Source organism: Ylistrum balloti, unplaced genomic scaffold (genome assembly GCF_031769215.1).
Source record: "Ylistrum balloti isolate Yb309-2 unplaced genomic scaffold, AGI_CSIRO_Ybal_v1 Utg369800, whole genome shotgun sequence".
NCBI classification, from domain to species: Eukaryota; Metazoa; Mollusca; class Bivalvia; order Pectinida; family Pectinidae; genus Ylistrum; species Ylistrum balloti.
The window spans coordinates 655484-680009 of NW_026781978.1; the positions used below are offsets into that span (position 1 = coordinate 655484).

The 24526-nt window shown below is 35.3% G+C and overlaps 1 protein-coding gene across 1 annotated transcript in view; it reads left to right on the forward strand.

Annotated features, from left to right (window-relative positions):
• Positions 1-24152, forward strand: part of LOC132544490 (deleted in malignant brain tumors 1 protein-like) — a 63334-nt gene extending 39182 nt beyond the window's left edge. The window contains exons 12-33 of the mRNA XM_060208096.1: positions 1308-1634; positions 2147-2458; positions 4156-4479; positions 4726-5037; positions 5952-6269; positions 6950-7342; positions 8055-8372; positions 9001-9324; positions 10791-11093; positions 11828-11941; positions 12220-12426; positions 12705-12860; positions 13249-13422; positions 13768-14088; positions 14986-15324; positions 15703-16032; positions 16651-16992; positions 17532-17846; positions 18105-18434; positions 19576-19926; positions 20422-20736; positions 21174-24152. Of these exons, the coding sequence (XP_060064079.1) occupies positions 1308-1634; positions 2147-2458; positions 4156-4479; positions 4726-5037; positions 5952-6269; positions 6950-7342; positions 8055-8372; positions 9001-9324; positions 10791-11093; positions 11828-11941; positions 12220-12426; positions 12705-12860; positions 13249-13422; positions 13768-14088; positions 14986-15324; positions 15703-16032; positions 16651-16992; positions 17532-17846; positions 18105-18434; positions 19576-19926; positions 20422-20736; positions 21174-21598 (6650 nt within the window). The 3' untranslated portion in view covers positions 21599-24152. The remainder of the gene's footprint in view (positions 1-1307; positions 1635-2146; positions 2459-4155; positions 4480-4725; positions 5038-5951; positions 6270-6949; positions 7343-8054; positions 8373-9000; positions 9325-10790; positions 11094-11827; positions 11942-12219; positions 12427-12704; positions 12861-13248; positions 13423-13767; positions 14089-14985; positions 15325-15702; positions 16033-16650; positions 16993-17531; positions 17847-18104; positions 18435-19575; positions 19927-20421; positions 20737-21173) is intronic.
• The last annotated feature ends 374 nt before the right edge of the window (positions 24153-24526 follow it).

Consider the following 24526-nt stretch of genomic DNA (forward strand, 5'->3'; position numbering starts at 1 on the left):
TGTGCTATTGTCTAGCCCTTTACTATAATGAAAAGCATTCCTATCTCACTGACATTGTCTAGCCTTTTATTGTGATGAAAAGCATTCCAATCTCACTGACATTGTCTAGCCCTTTACTATAATGAAAAGCATTCCTATCTCACTGACATTGTCTAGCCATTTACTGTGATGAAAAGCATTCCAATCTCACTGACATTGTCTAGCCCTTTACTATAATGAAAAGCATTCCTATCTCACTGACATTGTCTAGCCATTTACTGTGATGAAAAGCATTCCAATCTCACTGACATTGTCTAGCCCTTTACTGTGATGAAAAGCATTCCTATCTCACTGATATTGTCTAGCCCTTTACTATGATGAAAAGCATTCCAATCTCACTGACATTGTCTAGCCCTTTACTATAATGAAAAGCATTCCTATCTCACTGACATTGTCTAGCCTTTTATTGTGATGAAAAGCATTCCTATCTCACTGACTTTGTCTTGCCTTTCACTGTGATGAAAAGCATCCCTATCTCACTGACTTTGTCTTGCCTTTCACTGTGATGAAAAGCATCCCTATCTCACTGACATTGTCTAGCTTTTTATTGTGATGAAAAGCATTCCAATCTCACTGACTTTGTCTTGCCTTTTACTGTGATGAAATGCATTCCTATCTCACTGACTTTGTCTTGCCTTTTACTGTGATGAAAAGCATCCCTATCTCACTGACATTGTCTAGCATTTTACTATAATGAAAAGTATTCCAATTTCACTGACTTTGTCTTGCCTTTTACTGTGATGAAATGCATTCCTATCTCACTGACTTTGTCTTGCCTTTCACTGTGATGGAAAGTATTTATGAACATTTCTTAGCATCTTGTAAACATTTCATCAGCAAACATGTGTGATTTACGTTATTGTCGTCAAACTAGTCTACTGGGAGTTAACCCGATCACACTAGTGATTCTTATGTTCCAAGGTCACTATCTGATACTTAAATAACCACAAGCGCTAAATCATGACCTGTAAAATATAAAAACAAAGCTGTATATTTTCATGCTGTCGAAATCAGAATGTGTTATAACATATTTTCTTCCTGCAATGGACCCAGGGAGACAACACTTCAACAGTAGGCAAACATTGAGGGATAGGCTTATTATGGGACAATGAAATAACATTTGTGGATAGTTTTAATACTGAGCAGCAATAGATATGGGTGGGCTTATTACTAGGCATGGGCATAAAGGCAGGTAAATAGGGCCACATAAGTGTTGCTTCATATATAATTAGGTGTGAAATGATAATTGTTATTTCTTTATCTTTTAGTGAGAATCAGTAACGGCGAGAGTCAGGATCATGCTACCACTGGACGGGTAGAAATGTACAACGATGGCAAATGGATCACGGTTTGTGCTGACCAGTTTGACAAGAATGACGCCAAGGTTGTGTGTAAAGAGCTTGGTTTCCCATACAGCAAGCCTCTCATGCCTGGGGCTTTTGGCTCTAAGTATTATCTGAACTCCATCCTACAGCTCAACTGTACTGGTGACGAACAGACCATATCCAAATGTCCTTTCTCAGAGGGCACATGTCCGAAGAGGTCCTATAACTATGCCAGTGTCCTTTGTTCCAAAAACCCAGTCGATAACAATGGTAAATATTTTGACAAGAGCAGATGTTTAACGCTAAATGTTTTAAAAATGCCCCTTGTTTTACTTTCCTTTTGGCATCCACATCTCCATATCTACTTCTATTTTCATTGATATTTTTTCTCAATATTTCCTTTTACATGGAAATTTTTGGAACATTTAATTAAACAAGTATACTTGTGTGTATGGTTTACAGAGTATTGTAAGAAAATATTTTATGCAAATTGTAATGTCTGACAATTATAAAGACCATGTCTGGGAATAAATCGCCCACTTTTAGTAGTCTTTGTTCAATAATAAACCCACCAAGCTCCAAGACTTAAGCTTTAACTTAGCCAATCATATAGAATTTTTGTGACAGTATTTAGGATTGGCTAAGTCAAAACATAGGCAATGTTTTATTCAATTATGTTTCATGATCCTGGAGTTGTCTCCCCACAATAAGTCAGAGTTTATGTGTTTTCCCCTGGCTCTACTACAAACTATAAGTATGGTAATTCTATTTCTTTATGACAGAAGTCAGGATTATCCCTGCTGGTGACTTCCCTGCGACAGTATTAGTAGAAAAACATGGTATCAATGGCACTATTTGTGCTGATGGTTGGACAGAAAAAGATGCCATGGTGGTATGTAGACAGATGGGTTACCAGGGCGGTGCCATGTTTGGGTCCAGGTACTACAGCTCACGAACACCTATTTGGATGTCCAATGTCAACTGCCTTGGCAATGAAACCAACATTAATCAATGTCCTTACAACGAGACTGCTGCTCAGACCTCTTGTCGGTCAAACCGTCTGGCAGCTCGAGTCTTCTGTTACAGAAGTTCTGGTAAGTTTTCTCCGACGAAAAATCATGTCAAACATCACATGTATGATAGTAATGTATAATTAATCAATCATCGCATGACATTAAGGTCAAATTTCTCCTCATGGTTTTACATCATTTAGAAATAGGGTTTGAAAATATTTCATTTCATTAACACTGCATGTATCATGAAAATTTGAACTATCATGACCATAGTCAATTAATATTTCAAACATGTACTTGGGAAGGACACTTTATTTGCTTCTCTTTGTATTTCTTGCAAACATCTCAAGTGGTTACTTTCAGCGTACAGTGAAACCTCAGCTAACGACCACCTCAAAATTTCGACCACCCCGCTATTACGGGCATTTTTTTTTCAGTCCCGTTTTTTTCCACTATATATCTTTGTATTGGTCGCTTCAGTATTACAACCACCCCGCTATTCCGTATTACGACCACTTCTTACAGTCCCAACGACCACTAATTAACGATAAGTGACCTCACAATTACGACAAAAGTTCTGACCAGTGATTACCTGATGGGCAGTGAGCCACGAGCATGTGTGTCGTTCTCGACCATTGTTTTCATCACGGGTTACCGACCATGTCACCAGGTGGCATTACACAAAGTAAACATCATTGTTGGATTAACTTGTGTGAAACTACATGCCATACACGTTTTAGTAGCGATCTATTGTTGGTTAATTACATATTGATAGATCGGTAGGTATGCTGTTCAACACCTTAGAATCCCTGCATACCCAAAGGTGATATTCCTTTGCTCTCACACGCACTCATTGTTGACGGTTTTTAACTGTTTTTGTAGCGATATTACACTCTCGACATCATTTTAACAATAAAAAACCATGTACATGTTCCAAATTTTTTACGACATATTTTCACTGTCACAAAACTCAGATGAATTTTATCAATCAATGGCAAAATCATGTAAACGAAACGAGCTATCGCGATTGCTAAAAAGGACTTATGGAAGAATAGGCTGTCCAGATCCATAGCTCTTTGCAACATTGTGCACTGGACTTCATTTTAAGTAAAAAGACAAATGTGTTGTACTGAGTGATACACTGACTGAGTTAATGTGTGTGTGAATTCATGTGAAAAATGAAACGTTGAAAGACTTTATAGTGACTTCATTAATGTTGTTACAAATAAAGAGTAAAATTGAAAAATTAAAGTTAAATTCCTGTTGAACTTAAAATTGATTGTTTTCATGAAAAAATGAAAATTAATGTTAAGTTCCTGTTGAGCGTAATATGATAATAATAATAACTTCAATGTTTACCGTAGTAAATATACATGTATATTATGATATAAACTATCGAAGGAATTTATACATATATATATATTCTTTTGTCAATTCACCAATTTCATCTTTTTTTACATGCATTTAATAAAATTCATTATTTTAAATACAGTTTATTATTGTTGAATAATATACATGTACATTACTTAATGATATATGTAGTCTTTATTTTAAACAGAGTTATGGTTCTTTGTGGTCAATCTGATCCACTTCACTATTAAGACCACTTTTGTCCAGTCCCCAAAGTGGTCTTAATAGTGAGGTTTCACTGTATATTTTATTACAAAACACTAAACTTAAAACTTTTAAAGAAAAAAATGTCATAACAAAAATCACTGAAATCACTTGTTTTTCCAGCACATAAACATTGATACAAATTTCCTGTTCTCCTTATACAGGTTTTCAGATTCGTTTGGGAGGCTCTGACAACGAGTACAGTGGTCGTGTGGAGATGGCCTACAATGGTGAATGGGGTACAATCTGTGACTCTTTCTGGAACAACGACAATGCAAAGGTGGTGTGTCGCCAGCTTGGTTTTGTGGATGGTGTGGCTCTGTCATCAGGAACATTTCCCCCTGGAACCGGGAGGTCATGGCTGTACTATGTTCATTGTACTGGGGATGAGAAAGCTGTCTGGGGTTGTGGAAGTACGGGATGGAACGTCACACATACATCATGTCGTACACACAGATATGATGCCAGCGTCTATTGTACAGGAAAAGGTATTCTCGTCAGCAACTTCCAGTTTACTAAATGAATTCCAAAACTAAGATGGTATTGAAATTTTTTAACTGCTTTTTGTGATATGCAGAAAAATAAGGCCTGATAATTCACACAAAGGTTTTTTCTGTAGTTGAACAAATCTGCTATTTATGACAGATTTTACAGGAATTCTATATGTGATCTATCGTAGTAGCTATTTTTTCTGTCTATGTTTGTTTAGTCTCTTATATCTGTATGTCTGACAGTACGACTGGAGCCAAACATAACCTTCGGTGCAGTGGAAGTGTGGCAGGATAACGAGTATGTCTTGGTATGTGCCGACGACTTTGATGATGTTGATGCTCAAGTTACCTGTCGAATGCTTGGTTACCAAAACGGTATCAGTATCTGTTGTTCTGTATTTGGAAACATGAGCAAATACAAAATAGCCATCAACAACGTCCAGTGTAATGGTCAAGAGGCATCCATTCTTCAGTGTAAATACAGCTATCGTCTTGACGTGTGTCCAAGTGGGAAATATGCCTCAGTTGCCTGCTCCAACACAGCATCTAGTGGAGGTATAATTTGGTCTCTGGTCTGATGATAAGCAATGCTTCAGTAATAATCAATAAAAAAAGTTATTCTTAGAAAAAACTGAATAAACAAGTTTCATAAAATCATAAAAAAATTTTCTTGTGAAAATATCAGACTTGCTCTAATAAAGGTAAATACAAGCTCTTGAAAAATTCTACTGTATTTTCCAGGTTATAAGTTGCACCACCTATTTTTATCAATTTTTTCAATTTGATCTATATATTAGCCACACCAGAATATAAGCTGCACCCTTTCTTGCAATGTAACCATTATGTTGACCAAGTTTTGTAAATATAACAGAAAGTGGAAGACAATTTATCAAGGTTGTTAGTCGTACATTTAATACAGTTTGCAAATTATTTATACATAAATAACCCTTTATCTTATTGATGTATTTTAAGAATTATTCTGATCTTTCAAAATACATTAAATAGCAAATATCAAATTTGTTTGGCTTGGGACCTACAAAGATTGTCTACACACATATATAGGGCCTGATGTTACCTACATTTACTGAACAATCTCTCCATCTGGGTCTGTACTGTTAACGAAGGCCCATGCATGCTGACAAAATTCTTATAGTCCAATTTTATTTCTTGTAATTTACACAAAGCCATTCATATCATAAACAAGCATGGAGTTGACCTATCACCTGATGACCTATCAATCCCAAGGTGCAATAGGCATACCAAGTCATGAGAAAAAAGTTGCAGCTTATAATCCAGAAAATACTGCAGGTAGGAAGATAGTGTGTGTTAATTTGAAAATTGTGTATAGACCTGATTAAGAGATTGTTCCATCTTTGTTTTGGTGACAGTCTTTCCACTTAAACTCACTTCACAAAATAATAACCTACTGTTTAGTGTTTCATTGCTAAATGTATTGAATTCTTCAACAGAGTATGACTTGCGTCTTACTGAAGGAGTCATGGGGGCAGTCGAAGTCCGTCATCTAGACGTTTGGGGGACAATATGTCCTGAAGGATTTGATGACCGTGATGCAAAAGTTTTGTGTCGTGAATTGAACTATAGGGATGGATTTTCCTACTATAGACATGAGTTTAATTCTGGACCTAGGAAGAGCCTGCCCTGGCTGTCCAATCTTAACTGCTCTAGTTCAGAGGGATATCTCGCCCGATGTGGTAATCTCCGCTGGGGAGATGTTCGAAACTGTTCACTCAATACCAAAGCAGCAGTGTACTGTACATCGGATTCCAGTAAGTCAACTTTCATTTATTATTATCACATAAATACCCCATTTTCAGTGTAATGACATCATTATATAAATTGCGTTATGACTCGTGTGTAATATGACTTACCAGAGCTGTGATTGGCTGAAGGATCACTTGATTTTTTTTGTGATGTCATAACTTCATTGTGTTGTATGCAACGTGATATCATCATAAAAAGAAATCTAGAGTGTGGATATAACAGATTTCATCTTTTGTGTCAGCTATTTTAAAGGTTATTTTCAAGTTACCTTTCCCACTTACTGTCAAGGAGGTTGAAAAAGAATTCAGTCTCTACTACGATTGCTAACTATACAAAGTGTCAGCATAAATTTCAGATTAGTTTTAGCAATAGATAAAAATTGCAATGTTAATGGTTATTTTCAAGTCACTTTTCCTACTTACTGTCAAGGAGGTTGAAAAAGAATCGCAAACATAGAAATTATACTAAATCAATAAAGAAAACTGTAGGCTTTTTTATCAATTCCGTAAAAAATACTTTTTGTTGGCTTGAAGCATTTGGTAAATCCAGGAAAATTTGAACTACCAAGAAGTAACCCATACATTGTCTGAAATGAATATCCTTATTGTGATTTCTCTGTAAAATATTAAATAACTTTTTTTTGTTATATGTTTCAACTGTAATACAAACTTTTTTGTATAAACAGATGTGCCTATTCGCCTTGTGAATGGCTCCAACAGTTTGTCTGGTAGAGTGGAGATTGCCATCAATGGAGAATGGGGTTCAGTCTGTGGAGCCTCCTACTGGGATGATAAGGATGCCTCTGTCCTTTGCCGCATGATGAATCACTCTAGTGGTCGTGCACTTAACTATGGTCACTATGGCAGTGGCAAAGGGCCTATCTGGATAGGACATATGAGGTGTAAGGGGGATGAGGACTCTATATTCCATTGCCCAATGAACTTCAATAGCCGTTACACTCGAGGAGAAAATTCTGATCCTTTCTATCGCAGATCATTGGTCAGTAGATCACTGGTGATCAGACAATTTGGCTGTACATCACATCACACAGATGCAGGCGTCCAGTGTTATGATACAGGTAATGTATGATGTAGTTTATCCCTACAAATTAGAATAAATTAAAGACACCACAACATGTATCAGGATAGTAAATTTAAGGCTATAGGTTGGGATATTTTCTGCTTAGTGTAGAACTTGTTTTCTATTTCACACAGGAAATTATCCATATACATGTATCTGACTTCGTGTTGATGCTTCAGATGGGGTGTTCTCCATTATAACACTTCCATTTTAGGGGGTGCAAAGTAATCACGGAGTGTGTCAAACTGTGAATTCATCTTTATATGTATGCATGTGTGTATCTTTGTCTGCCTGGTAATATTCACTCTGTAGTATTATAACAATAACGTCTATGTTTTATGAGATTTTGGTGATCATTACTCAAGTTTGAAGGGTCAAAGGTCATAGTTGACCAGTTTTGAAATAGAAAGCTTGTATTTCAAGAAATTACATATACTATTTCTTTTCCTGAGGGAATATAGGGTATATCTCATTGTTGATGAATGTACAAGGCACATATACATGCAGTTGTCTAGAGGATCAGTGAGCATATACAATATATCTAGTTTCATGTATTGTATACATACATCATAACATGTATTAGCATCTGTGACTAGAAAAGATTAATAAGAGATGTCATATATATATTCCGAGGATTTAATTAGATGGCATGATATAAAACTTATTGTGATTCTTGTTTTTCTGACTTAATATGTTGATTGATATTCCAGTACGACTTGTGGATTCCCATGATGTATTCTATGGACGACTAGAACTCTATGCCAATAAATCTTTCCGCAGTGTGTGTGATGATGGTTTTACGGATGTATCGGCCACCATTGTGTGTCGACAGTTGGGATATAAATTTGGTCGCAAGCAGTGTTGTTCTGCACTTGGTTCTATCGCAGCTTCAAACATAACGATCAGTAACGTCCAATGTAAGGGTCATGAGTCCAAGCTTGACAACTGTGACTATGAAATAAGCGAATGCCCATCCAAGAACTATGTGTCTGTATACTGCTCAGCAAAGGCCATAATCCCATCAACAGGTAAGGATTTCTTAGATAAATATTATTGTTTCTGTTTAAACCTCAGGTAAAGTTACATGGTGTGTGTTCTGATCCCTACTTACGACAGTTTGTTTTTTCTGAGGAGTCAGAGGTAATGATTGGTCTTTCACTCACAGTCTTGGTTGTGACTTTCGATAAGACATCTTTATCCATTTATTTTGGATGGAATTTTATTTGACCTTCTGCATGTTGTTCAGTTAGATAGCAACCAGCTAATACTAGGTGACACTGCCTCTGCGTGATCCTGGCTGTTCATTGGGCAATATACCCAGGAAGACAAAGAGGAAAAATAACGTAACTGAAAGAATAAATTGCATAATGTATTTGAATTGATCCATTCTGAATGTTGAATTTAGTTATCATCATTATTAATAAGTTTCCCAAAAATCTCAATTTATTCTCTCTAAGATGTTGAAATTTCGACCCAAATGAAACTTTTTTCACTGCTGAAACATCTCAATGACATATCATTAATTTATAGGATCACAGTAGTTTTATTATTTGCCTGCCTTTGGTATTTATGACATGGGCCTTTTTCATGGCCAAACAGGTCAGTTATCGATAAATAAAACTCCATGATCAAACTTTATATTTTCTGAAATTTCAGCTATGCAGATTAGAATAAGTTCAAGCAAATACTACGGTTCTCTAGAAGCTAACCTGTATGGCTTCTGGGGGCCAATTTGTCGCAAGGACTGGGATGATAAAGATGCTAATGTAACTTGTAACCAGCTTGGGTTTACTGGAGGCGTTTCTTACCGTGGCACTACCATCCTGAAAACACCTGTGGCTGTAGGGCGTTTTAACTGTACCGGCAAAGAGGAAAGACTCGATCACTGCCAATACAAACTCCTTGGTGATGATTTAGGATGTTCATCTAAAATTGTTTTCTACAGGGAGACTGCTGGAGTCTTGTGTTACAGCAACAAAGGTATGTATAAATATTATAGGAATTTATAGGTGTGACATTTTTGGTGATAGCTAGGATTTTTGTTGTTGGTGGATTCTGTATAAGTAACAGTTTTGTTAAGTGTCTATTGTTTTATGCCATATATCCACATAGTACCACATCCAACAAAAGCATTAAGTATCAGTGGTAATAATGAAAGATGATACAGAACTTTGATGAGAGAAAATATGTGTTTTATCTCGTGAATATGAAAAAGGACACAAAAGGCTATTTCCATTTTATTCTAAATTTAGGAAACTCTTTCTTTATCCTATAATTGGCAACTTCCTGCCCTATAATGGAAACATTAACACAGTATCAGAAAGGTTACAGGGAGTAAAACCTCCTTCAAAAACTTACAAATGCACATGAATTACTTTGTTTCCTTGCTATTCATGGATCTATGTAGTGATAAGGGAGTAATCATCTATATTTAGGGAGGATGGTGGCATTATTTACAATTACTGCAAAGCCAGTCATTTTCTTGAGGTTTTCGTTGTCATCAATTTTCTTTTTACTCTTCCAGTTCATATGTCCAGTTAATGAAAAGCTAAAAATTTAGGTGAATTTAAGTCATTTGAAGATTTTGTGACTTCAATTAATCCCGAAAGTCAGGTGCTGGTGAAATGGGTTTTAAGGACACCTGAAACAAAGTCTTGTGATGACCTATTGCAATACCCCTTAGTCTGTCGTCCAGTATCCATCGTCTTGCATCCGTCATCTATCGTCTGTTGAGCATCTTTAATCTTTTTACATTTTTGACTTCTTGAAAAGTCCTGAACTGATTTCAATGAAATTTGGCAGAAATCAGTCTTGACCAAAGATTAACCAAAACTGTAAATTGATGAAGTCCCCACCTCCCAGGCACCTGAGGGACAGGGTCAAAAAGAGTCAAATTGACTGAAATTTAAACAATTTTCTTCTCAATACCCACACATGGTACAGTAGATTCAAATGCTCTTCATGGATGGAAGAGTCTTAAGGTGCGTTTTGGTAATCGTAAATTTCATGACTCAAAAGGTTTCATATTTCCCCTGCGGAGAGTGTAGAGTTTACTATAGTTTATTTGGGAAAATTGCATTTTTGAGAAATTATGGAAATAGATCTTACTTGCTTAGAATTGTAAGTATAGGCTGACAGTTTGATGTCATATGAAGATATTGACCATGGATTACTCCATTAAAAATCTCTTCTATGGTAGAATCAAATACTTTTCAAGGATGGAAGAGTCTTCAGGTTGAATTCTTCTGTCTCTGTAATACACATTCGTTGTGATCACTTTCATTTGTGAGTTCACTTAGGTAACAGTTTAAGCCCCTAGGCCTCTTGTTTTGTTGTGTGTGGTTTTTTCGGTTTATTTGAAAATCATGAAATTCAAGCACCTGGAAATGTATTATTTTTCAGAATCAGAGTCACTATCCAAATGTTAAGAATTTCTCATCTTGCAGAGGGTGTGTCCTTCCGTATCAAGGGTAAGAAGAATCGTGGCTCAGTAATGGTGAAATACAACGGGGAATGGGGACGAGTCTGTGGGAGGGGCTGGAGTGACAGGGATGCTTCTGTCTTCTGTAAGCAAATGAAATTTGTCGATGGAAAGGTAGGAAAAAGCAAGACAGAGAAAGGAGAGGGACATGTCTGGATGGATTATGTGAGCTGTAACGGAGATGAGAAGTCTCTGCTAGAGTGTAAAGTAAACTGGGACCCGAACTACGCTTCCTGTTATGATGCCACTGTCCTATGTACAGATTCAGGTAAGTGGTTTCTTCTTCATCCAGACTGTAGTGAGAGTATCCTTTTACTGTGCTCAACCAGAAATTGAAATTGTGCAGTTCTATGTTTAAGTTGAATTTCCTTGATATTGCGATAATTACATCACTATAGGCTCAGATTTTCTTTATGCACATACTGGAGATTAGGTAATGAATTTTGTCCTTTTAACTCTCATTCATCTTGTGTTAAAACCAATATCATGATCTTATCTCCAGCATATACATAAAAACAACCATATCCCCTAAATAATACAACAATACATTTACAACAACAATAATAATAATATAATGATGATAAACAAGTCCTTGGGAGTTGAATAACGCCCACCTTTTATGGTAGAAATATATATCGCCTTTGTAATCACTTCATCTTTCTCCAGATTGTACAAAAAACACACAACTGAATAGCACGTTTTAATACAAATTAAGTTTGATACAGCCAAACAATGAATTAAACTGCATCATACAGCTGTTCTTCCTTCTAGGACTCGTCAGTGATGCTAAGGGCCTAAATTTTTAAGCCTAACAGGTGACTAAGAAAAAACTAAAGTAATCGAAAAGTCAAGATTTCGCATCTTACTTTCCACGCCAGGTGTACTTCATTCTTTGTGACAAGTTTGCCAGATATATTCATTACTGTTATTTTTCCCACTTGCCCTAGACATGAGAGATATATACATTATTGAAGATTAAATATTTATTTTTCTTTATTTCAGTGCGGTTAGAGAAAGGAGACATGTTGAGTCATGGTATCGTACAAGTGTACATGGACAAGATTGATAAATGGGGTGTTGTATGTAATCATGACTGGGACAGGCCAGCAAACCTCCGTAAGTCCACATGGTTGCTTATTGCTTGTCAGAGAAGGCAGTGGAATCTTTAAATTTGCCAAAGTTTGATGTTTTAGTATAATTCCTGTCATTTATTTTGAAAATTGTTGATGAGTTTGAAGGCCAAGGGTTAGAATTGTTATGACCCATATGGGATGTTACACAATCGGTATACAACTTTTTTTCAGTGTCTCAAGCCAACAGTTGGTATTTGTATGATTAGTATGTGATGTTGTGTAATTAGTTTATGATATTGAATATAATATGAAAATTCTTAGGTGTGACCTGCCAACAACTAGGATTTGAGAATGGACTGTCCATCTGTTGTGGAGCCTATGGATATCTTTACTCACAGAGTCTGGCTGAGCGAATCCAGTGTTTTGGAAATGAAACCAAACTCCAGGATTGTAGATCCGACAATCCATATGGTTCCTGTTCTGTGGACTATGCTGCTGTTGCCTGTTATAATGGCTCCTTATCCTCTAGTAAGTTTACAAAGCAGATGAGATTGCTACCTAAACTTTTATTTTCAAAACTATTAGTATACATAAAGTGTAGGAATAATGATTGAATATTCTTTTGATATCAAGCACATGGCATGTTTTCTATATATGTACCTGTATTAGTAAACATATTTTACTTGCATGAACAATGTAAAAAGTGTTGTGTAAAGTCCCCCCCCACCCCTCTAATTTTGATTAAAATTTGAATTAATTTTCAGCAAAATACTAAATTCTTAATTTTTTGTTCTTTTTTTCCATAGACTACAGTCTTGGCATTCAAGGTTCAACCAAAGACAGTTCTACTAATTCAGGCTCTGTGGAGCTGAAATTCCTCAACATCAGTGGTCGTATATGTGCTGATGACTGGGACAACAATGATGCCACTGTAGTATGTAGAGAGCTGGGATATAGTAAAGGTGATTTAATAATTATTACACAGGAGGACTTAAAGCATCTTACTGCATTTGTTTTGCTATAAACCCAAGGGACGAACACTTACCCTTGACTCAAATTTCAGGATGATGGGCTTATTACAGGACAATGCATAGAATTTGCTAGATATACTTTAAACAGTGGGTTTATTACTAGGCATTGGCTTATTGTCAGATGGAAAAAAAGTTGTACTTCAGTTCATTTGAGATTTATGAAACTAGACAAAGAGATTTTTTTTTTCATTTCAGTAGAGTATCACTTGACATCTGGTTTCGCTTTACGGAAATAAACAGCTGTTAGATAGCTTTCAATTTCTATGTGTAGATAATATTGACCTGCATTTACAGCTTGTGTTCCTGTTTGTTGATACAGGTATAGCATACCAACACAAGGTGCTGTTTGGAAAAGGCAATCCTATCTGGGCTTCCTCCGTCAGCTGTAATGGATCTGAGTACTTTCTCAAAGACTGTGCTAATTTCTCACTGGGACAGGTCAAACAATGTAACTCTAGAAAGGAAGCCGGAATTCTCTGCTACTCCAACAGAGGTAAAAAAGATCTATTGCAAAAGTGGGAATTTCTATGTAAGAAATATTTCTGTACAAGATAGGGTCAGTTCTAATTGGTTAATTAGGCAATGAGCACTTGTTGGATGTATGTAAAGCATTTTTTATAATTGATGATTCAACCATTGCAAATTGATTTCCATTTAATGTTCTTGAAGGTCATTAGATTTAAATCTTGTATTCAGCATTTGTTAAATTTGGATTCCATTTTATCACTAGTCAAGCTAAATATTAGTGGAATAGATGTTTTCCATGATCTGACAACATTCTTGTTTTCTTAGGTGATCTTTATTGCAATACTTATTAAGTTGTTTCATTTTGTTACAGGTGTGAATTTCCGTATCAATGGTTCAAGGTCGGCAGGCCGTGTGGAGATTTCTGTTGATGGAGTGTGGGGAACAATGTGTGACCGCTACTGGGACAAAGCAGATGCCACAGCATTCTGTCGCTATTTTGGATTTGCTGCTGGATTTCCATACAACACTGATAAGTACCGTATAAAAGAAGGCAGGGTGTATGAACCGGACATGCACTGTAATGGGAACGAGAAATCTCCCCTCGAGTGTGCTCATGAGGGTTGGAAAGTAGCAGAATCGGGAAGCTGCATGTCACATGATAAAGATGCAGTGGTACACTGTTATAATACTGGTAAATGTTACAGCAATGACAGATTGTACAATTATGATTTCTCATAAGACGAGAGAGAAACACTGGCATCTTGGTGCTGATAGATGATTATCATATGTTATATCATATAGTAATGTGCTGAATGTTTTGTTTGGTTCCAATTTTTTTCTTCTTTATCATAGTAACTTTGAACACTGTTGAGTTGAATACTGTGTTTGTGTCAAATATATATTTTATAGACCAACCCTTCTAAATTCTACCAAAATTTCCTTTTTTGTGTTGAGCATTCAGTCATCACCTTGTCTCAAGTAAAAATTTCTTGGTTTTGGTCCAAATCTGTGTTAACGAGGTTTGTTTTAATTTTCTCTAGAAGTTTAATCCCTGCGTTTCTACAAGTTGAAAGTAAGAATTCATACAGAACTAGGCAACCAAACTTAAAATAAGATACACTGCAGTCTGTCAATCGTAAATCATCTGTATTTTATTTACTTTTTTATGCGCATAGCTGTCAGTACATATTTGATATGGAAATAACTAAATCTGTATTGACCATTAGAGTGTCCTATACACAAAACAAAAATGTCTTTGAAAAAACTGATTTGTGATGATCAACTGCGGTGCAGGAACTGTGCATGATATACCAAATAGATGTTTACTTTGACAGAGCTAAAGAAGGTGTTATGTTTTGTTATTCTTCTTGCGGTTTTAATGGGATAGAATTTCTTTTCTTTAGGGATTTCTATAATCTAACTTTGTACAAAGGTCAACTGCAATGAAATAAATGCATCTCAAATGAGATTAGCAACATTTATAAAATTTGTCAAACATTGATATTTACAGAAATAGAAGTTGGGGTATTTATTATCTTACAGATACAGTAATTGTTTTAATTGATACATTTACCATATTTGGTTGCAGTTAAATTGGATTCTGGTGTCGGCACTGATGTCAAGGATGGACCTGTTCTGTATTATCACAACAACACATGGAAGTTCATCTGTGACAAGGGTTTTACTGATATCTCTGCACGCAAAGTTTGCCAAGAGCTTGGGTTTGTAGATGGACGAGCTGTTTGCTGCTCTGCCTATGTCACTGGATATCAGAAAATCCTCGTCAATTATTCATTGTCTTGTAACGGCAAGGAGAACTCCATTGAGGACTGTTTGAAACCATCTTCATGTGGTCCCTATGACATGTATGCCTCAGTCATATGTCTTAATCAGACCGACTTCAACAACTCATCAATCCGTAGAGGAGGTACAAATATAGAACTTGGAATTTACAATTTTAACATATGGGAGAAATTTATAATTCTGATAATATAAAGTTTTGCCATAAATTTGATGCCTCTGATGTTGCTGACCCCAAGTCAATATATCTTATAATTGCACCTACTTTTAGACATGAGAGTCATTGTGACCTACATTTTTAGTTAGCTTTAGACTTTGTTTAGCTCCATTTCCATCAATGCTGGAGTGAGAGCATTTTTGTTTATTTTAGATGCACTTGCAGAAATGTAAGTACAGGCATGTAAAATGAAAGATATTCTATTTGAATTAATGATTGATCATTAAATTTACATGTTGGTTTTTGCAGCATGTCAGTAAAATAAATGCTATTATTCTTTTGTCCCAGATATGAAAATCAATCTTGCCAAGACAGAAAATGGAGCAGTTCACCGAGGACAAATTGCTGTCCACCAGTTTGGAAGAGAAGGTCGCATTATGGCCTCACTCTGGGACGATATGGAGGCACGAGTTTTTTGTCGTTCTGCTGGCTTCAGATATGGTTTTGCTCATCCGTATGCCAAAAGTCGGTTTGAAACTGTATCACCATTTTTCCTGAGTAGTTTTAACTGTACTGGCAATGAAAAATCCCTGTTAGAATGTCCATATGAAAGTCGTCTTTCCATGTCAAATGGGACAAAGGAACACATGGCTGCTGTTGTCTGTTACAATGACAGTGGTAAGTGTCCAGGATTTTATTTCAAACAAGCAGCTTTAATCAAACACAAAATCATTGAAACAATTGTGACTATGATTGAATTTTTCTGGCCATATATTAGAGAAAGGAAAAGTTCAGATAGTACAAATTCACAAAGAATGTTAGAGTTAGCTCACTTCTATAACGTTGATTGACAAAAGTTTGAGCTAGGAGTTTTCATGCTCTTTGTTTATATGATAGTGTTAACCATTTTGGTCAGATAATATGAAGCCAAGTTGGTCAGAATCAAACAAGAAATTAATTGACCTGTTGGGTCAAGGATTGAGGTCTTCAAGTAAAGGATCAAAGTCAAATTTTGTTTCTTTAAATTTCATATTTCATGACATTGTAAAGCAAAGTTTTAAGGAATCAAACTGGTGACCAAAGGTAAAGGTATTGTGTTAAAATTTGAAGTCAAATTTTGTGTTTCCTTCATTCTAGTTAGTGAGTTAAATTATCAAATGAGAACATTTTTTCCAAAAATAATAAAGAATAAAGGGTTCCTGCTGAGAAATTTTGGTGTCCTTAATATATGTTTAATAAAGATTCCTGGTATATATAAAGTGTTGTCAAAGTAAATCGTTTTAAATTTCTTAAAAGGCATAAAATACAGAATCGTTGGACCAAAACCAGGACAAGGTCGGGTAGAGATGGCCTTCAATGGCTTATGGGGGACAGTGTGTGATGCATCATGGGATGATCGTGAAGCAGCAGTATTCTGTCGTGCCATGAACTTCTCGGATGGTTATGCTGTTGGTAATGCTCATTACGGGATGGGCAAGGGACCTATCTGGATTAGCCACTTACGTTGTGATGGCAGTGAGGACAATTTACATACCTGTCCACATCAGGGCTTCAGTGAAGATATTGTGACGTCCACCTCTGATTGGAAAACTTGCAGTTCACACAAAGATGATGCATCAGTATTTTGTGTAGATAAGAGTAAGTTATTAGATATAAATATTGTCACGCTTTGCAAGTCAAATCATTTTTCATGTTGAACAGTACAAAGACTTTTGAAATATCAACTGGTTAGACACTGACTCTTGAATGAATTTACAATTTGAATTTTTTGTGAAACTAAAGTCCTAACCACATTCTTAATCTGAAACTCTTTAAATTAAAATCTGGAAGTGAAGCACTATTTTGTAACAATGATGTATACAGAATGTTTTCATATTTCAGCTTTACCTCAATTTATTTTCTTAAGATGAATAATTTGTTTTAAATCAAAAGCTGATGAAGCCCACATAGTTTGGGCGAAACTGGTAGACGAGATTAATTAACCTATAACCAACTTATTCTGAGCTTGTTGCGGTTGATACTTGTGATGTTAGTTCCTATTCCTCAATTGTCCTTCATACCGAGTGGTATGTGAGTGAGGGATATCAGCAGGACCACCCAACACCAAGAACCACGGTGTTGGTTCTAGTCCCTGGGATTTATGCTAAATCAACATTGTGTTATTTTGTTCCTTTCAGTTCGTCTAAATTTAGGAGTGAACGCGTCCATGGGGGCAGTTCAGATATACAGCAACAAGAAATGGCTCCACATCTGTGATGACACGTTCGACAATGACGATGCTCAGGTTGTATGTAGAACTCTAGGCTACAGAGATGGGGTTTCTGTACCAGGATCTTCCTTTGGAAATGTATCTGATCCTATCGGCATCTCAAACGTTAACTGTGAGGGTCGTGAAGGCAGTTTCTTTGACTGTAGTTTTATACCAACCGAGCGATGTCAGAAGAAAACTTATGCATCTGTATACTGTAGCAACCAGTCTATTGTTAACACAGGTAATATTGTGTTTCATTCTATCACTTGATATTTGACAGAGTATATGGATCATTTAAATTGGCAAAATGTGATGCATCTATATTTTCTCTATACATTTATATAATGAAATATTAAAAGTACACATTCGTTCTTGAAACTTTTGATATAAAAAAATATTTCATCAGAAGCATCATATCAGTATTATAGTATGGTGAAAAACATGTTGTTTGAAATTATCTAAACCAGACTTCAATGCTTTTTTTTAATATATTTTTCAGATTTTGAAGTGATGATATCTTCTGATCATGAGTTCAGTAAGCAACATGGAGAAATTCTTGTTAAATTAAATGGAATTTGGGGCAGTGTTTGTTTGAAAGAATTTGATGAGATGGAGGCAAACATGATCTGTCAAAAATTAAACTTCAAAGGTGGTAAGCCATACTTGGCCAAGGCAAGTAAAACAAAATATCCAATACTGATGAGTGAGCTGCAGTGTAAAGGGGATGAGGAAAGCCTGGATCAGTGCAAATTTGTGAAGGTTGGACAGAAGAACAGCTGCAACTACGACAGTAATAAAGCTGGGGTGCTTTGTTTTAAATCAGAGGAAGGTAAGTTAGAGCTTGTTTTATTGTGTAGAATTCAGGCCTATTAATCACTAAAATGTTGGATTCCATAGCATGTCTTTTTCTGCAGTTGCAATTATAAGACTGACATTAAAGATGCAAATTAAATGTAACAAAGACTGAAACAGCTGTGAAAAAAAATCCACAAAGTGTAATAATATCTAGGTGAAAACAGCAGAATTACATGTTACTATTTTTACTTTCGATTCAGAATTGTCCTTTTTTTCCCTTACAGTTTCAATATTCTATATGATATGTAATAAACTCTGTGTTCAGCTTTGATCAGTAGAACTTGTATAAAAACATGAAAACAAACAATAAAGGACAGGCATCTGATGATAAGTTAGATTTACCTTCTGTTGGCAGTTAAAGCCTACAGTGTTGCTGCTTGTGGCATCTTCTCAAGTTCTACTTGTACAATATCAAACAATAAACATGAACAGAAACATTTACAGGTATAATGTTATCCTACAATAGATCTGCCAACTATCAACCTACAGGAGTATCTCTAATACAGGCGTGATTTAAACCAATATTTGTTTTATTTGTCATATCTACATTATTTTATATTGAATTTACATGTATTTCCTATATCAATACTTAAGAGTTTAGGGATTTTACTAGTGAAAGGTGAATGTTTTTGCTGTACAATACATCTCTGAGTAAAAGGAAGAGTTCTTGATGATATCCATCACAAGAGTATCAGAGTAGATTGTTTCAATCTATTAGCTATTACCTTCTGATTTGTTCTATTAGTGACTTCTGTTAAATCATTTTCAGAGGAGAATTATTTCTGTTGATTCTGTGGTTACTCTTAATCAACTGAGAAATTTATAAAGCTTTATTTATTCACGAAATCAGGTGTCAAGAAAATATTTATTTTTTAGGTCATCTGACATGATATGATCTTACAGTATCTTCTGTTGATTTAAAAAAGGGAGATAACTCATATACATTGTACAATTATCTATTTTGTTCTAATTTGTCTTTGTCTTTTGATTTGATTGTGTACATGTAATGAAAATCAGTAATTAATTTCAAAAGTCTCAGGTAAGCGGCTTGTTGCTACTACTAATAATATAATATAAGCATACATATAATCATATTGTTTTTAAATGATGGACAGGCATCAAGTACCGACTAAATGGTGGCAAGGACAGGAGTCAAGGACGAGTGGAGATCCAGTACGAGGGAGAATGGGGTGGTGTGTGTAACTTCCTGTGGGACACGCATGATGCCAACGTACTCTGTCGTAGTATGTCATTCCGAAGTGGCATAGAAGTAGCTGGTGGCCGATATGGCCGTAGTGAAGGACCCGTCTGGTTCACACGTGTTTCCTGTACTGGTAAAGAAAACAGTCTCTTCACCTGTAATCATTCTGGATTCAATGTGTCAGGGAAGACTGAAAGCACATATGAACGGCTATGTAGGCGTAGATCCCATGACGCTGCTGCTCAGTGTTACAACAAAGATGTAGGTGAGTGTCTGATAAGTATTAAATTTGTGAAGAAACAATACAATTTTAATGCTTATCATATTTTGTGTGATACTGTTTCATGCTGAAAGTATTGCATCAATTGTAGTTTCCTTATTTTTTTCATATTAGCTCATTGTATACACACAATTTCATCGTTGCATTACAGGTACCGATAATTTACCAAAAACTGATACTGAACTAAAATTTCATTGCTAAATTTAGCATGTTTACAGTAATCTGATGCTTTGTAGGACAGGACAGATTAAACAAGATGTTGAAATACAAATTTATTGGAACTGAGACGTTTAAGTAGACAAAACTGTACTGTAGTTACTTGTTTTTGAGTGATACTGGTTCTCATGACAAGATTTGATGAATTTCTGCACTGTGTCTTACTTCGTAATTTCTTTTGCATAATTGGTAGTACAAATGTAATTGCATTGATATTGATAAACATGATTAATTATTGATAAAATTTGAATGATTTACACACAGATGTGACAGCAATACGATTGGCTGATGGAGGGGACAACTATGGACGTGTAGAAGTGTACCTCACTGGACCAGAACAGTGGGGTACTGTGTGTGATGATTACTTTGATGACAAAGATGCTACTGTCATATGTCGTCAACTTGGATTTGCACAAGGATATGCCAAGAAAATGGCAAACTTTGGTCGTGGAGATGGACCCATTTGGATGGACAACCTTGGATGTTTTGGAAACGAATCTAAAATTACAGATTGTAAACACAATGGATTTAATGTTGAGAACTGTAACCATGCAGAGGATGCCAGTGTTATCTGTAACGGTAAGTCTTGTTTGGTTGTTAATGGTAGTCAGCAAGTAGAAGATTGTTGTAGATGGTGTTGATAGATCTCTGTAGCAGAGTAACGTTCAATAGTATATTGCCATCCAGTGACCTGTTCTGTCACAGGATTTGTTGCTGCTGTTTGGTAAAATAAAAACTACAATTAATTTAATTTTGTTATCAGGGGTAATTGAAGTCAGTAAAAACCGCCTAAACCCTTGCAAAACTCAATGGTGATGCAAGATGGAACTAGACTCATAAGAGAGCTGGGTCAAATATATCATATTTTTTGTTTAAACATCATGAAAATTCATTTTTACCATAAATCATATATCATTTATGATCAGACTGTACATTCATTTATTCTCATGCTCATTGACCAAAAAGTTTATTTTCCAAAATGAGTTTTGTTGCCTACTTGTTTTTTTGTGTTGCAGGTTCTTTGACTAGTAAACCACTTGTGAATGTGCTGTCATCTGACGAGAACTTGGCTTTAGCGGTGACCATACCTGTGATCGTGTTACTCCTTCTGTTTGTGGCAGGCTTAGGATTCTTTTTTTATAGACAAGTCCAACCTCGTGGAGAAATAAAAAAAGTCCTTGTAGACAATGAAACAATGGAGCCTGGATCTCAGGCTGCGGCAAGTTCTTCAGCATCAGCGTCAGCCGAAGGTCATGTGACATTTTCAAAACTAAAAGCCCGTTTTACAAAAGCGAAGCCATCCATACAAAATGGTAGCAAGGAGAAAAGTGCCACACCTGTGAAGGGTATGAGTAATCCAAATTATGATAACATGCCGGATTATGCAAACATGGGTGACATTTCTATAGAACATCAAGGAGGTGGCGAGTCAGTGATGTAGGTGTCAGATTTTATTACTACACATATGTTACATATCATAAGCCCACCATGTTCAGCAGATACCTCAGTCCATGATATACGGTGGTCAAAGGTCCTGCAATGGTCAGTGATCAAAGGTCCTACAATGGTCAGTGATCAAAGGTCTACAGATATGTAGACAGTCCAAAGCTGCCTTATTAGTAACAGGCTATTGCTAGGCTAGGTACATTGATCACAAAGATTGATTAGAGCTATATTCTATTTTTGTATTTCAAAGAACAATTTATTTTTCGTCAATTGATAGCCGAACGTTAATTATATGTCAGTTTACGACGACCTTATCTGTCAGTTCTGTAAAAGTTGATCATTTTATGTGTGAACATACTTCATTATAATAAGATCAATTACACAACCACTAAGTGGAAACATAATTTTCACTAATATTAATTTCTTCTGTTGTTCAAGGGAAGCATTCAATCCACAATAATTAATGGCCAAAAATTTTTCCTGATTTAGTGAAAAAAACTAGCTTTAATTGGTGCGAACTTTACCAAGTCTACAGTATGATAAGTATGTGATGTCATCACCCATTTATCCATTCATTATCATGTGAACTAATACTATTTGTGCTTTTAGGGATCAGATGGACTGTTAAAATCTTCAGTCACCCTATAATGATTAAGTGATAAAATGATTGTGTTTGGCCTGAAGCTTGCTGATATGAAGGTCCATCATTTCTGTCCAAATGAATTATATTGTCTCACATTTCTACAAATGTCTATATGCTCAGTATTCAAGTGAGTAAAATACAAACTGCATGGATCTCGTAATGACTTTGAATGTTGTATCTAGTCTTGGAACTGGTCATCAAATGTGGCTGTAAGCATTTGTATTAATCAGCTTGTAATTTTTTTAACAAACCCCGCCTCCTTCTCCTATTGTATGGGGCATAGTGCCATGATACAGACCGTTTATTGTGAAGTGTTTTGAACACAGAAAATGTCTACTTTTACCCTGTGTTGACAGTAAAGGTTGTGTAAAACAGTGTAAAAGATGATTGTGCTGGATGTTTATGAATGGATTTTTATCATCAGGATTAAATGTATGTTAATTGTGGAAGATGTGTTTTATACTCTACTGCTGTGATACTGTAGAAAGTTTGGGCTATAATCCAGCCGTAGTGTAGTATGTTTCATTCTCTTCCATTCTATTCTCTTGCTTTTTTAGTGTCAATTTTATTTCTGAATAATCTATATATCGTTTCCTGGTCTGTAAAATTAATACCATTCCAGTCTTGTACATATTTTATATTTGATAACATTTAAGAAATAGTCTCGGTCTAAAGGTTTGATGTGCCTTAATAATCATCACAACAGACTATGGTTTTGTTTTCTGAAATGGTGCTTACCCGTATATATAGTCTGTTACTGTGATCAGTTTCAATAAGATACAGATATTTTAATTCCAATATTAATTGCTTGGTAACTTTCATTCAATTTACAAATTTCAGAATTTCAGAGATTTTAAAAGTCTCAAATATTTCATAAAACTTTCCAATTTTCATAACTATAATAATCAAGGTGGTGTCCAAACTTACATTTATATATATCAATACTGTGATATCTTATGATTTTATTAAATCACTACTGCCCTCCAACAAAACCCATGTTTTCATTCTTCAAATGATTGAGAATAAAATCTGTTTGTAGGTCAGAAGCTGAGATTTGTTTTCCTTAATTAAATGTAACTATCACAAGTTTTTGTTATTAGAAAGATTTAAGATGACACATAATTAAAAACTGTTACTACCTAGCTTTATTTCTTATCTATACCTCACATCTAGTACTAATCATGTTGTGAGTCTGTGAAGCAATTTGATTACAGGAATGTTAATAACAAAATTTGAATAACCACAAAGTTGGTTAATTTTGTAATGATATATGTGGATTCACCAAGAAATTATTGAATTAAAAAACATTTAAATTTCTTGATTGAAAGACAGTAGACCCATGCTCAAAACAAATATACATGAGGAAGTTTATTTTGATTTCAGTTTCAGGCTCAGAATAATTTATGTTAGATCAATTAAAATGAGAAAGTCATTTTTTCCAACTAGTTGTTTATAACTTCATGAATACATGTAGTTTTAAGGAAGAAAATATATTACCTTGAACTTGAACTTTAGTCACCAAGACTTAACTTGGGAAGTGTAATGTTTATGATACATCAAATTATAGATAAACACGATTTGTAAAACTAGGAAATACATAGGTTTAAATAGTGGTTGTATGATTTACCTATAGAGTGACAGGTCAACTTCTTTATGCAATACATTTGATCAAAGAAGGAAAGATATTAAAATACATGTCATGGTGATTTGTGGAAATATGGTAATGTAGAGGCATAAAAAACTGCTGACAGAGGCGAAACAGGATGTATTGACATATGGCCACCGGGTCAATTTATTTTACTTTCAAGAAATCATAAAACATGCTATATGTACATTCTCTCAATATGTACTTGACACAACGAAACATTCCTTCATTAAATATGTATGTTTTATATCATAATAAATACTTGACTATATTTTTGTTTCTGTGTATTTTGTTTGTGAAAGGTTCACATCCTGTTTGGGAACACCTGAAACCAATGAAGGGAATTAAACTATTCTGTGGATGTACAAAATATATTTTAGCCGAAATATATTAGAATCATGATCATACAAAAAAAGGTTTCCTCACATTACAAACCGTAATTTTTTTTATATTAATGATACTGTTCGACATTCTTTGACAAAGTAGCCTTAATGTTAAATTAATTGAATACACAAGTTTTGTTACATTGCATCTGTTGATCTTCCTGTATATTTGGTAGGACATATATTTCACAGTGGTTCAGTTTGGACTAGTTCACAGATATTTAATGCCATATTTTCTTATCAATTTGTATC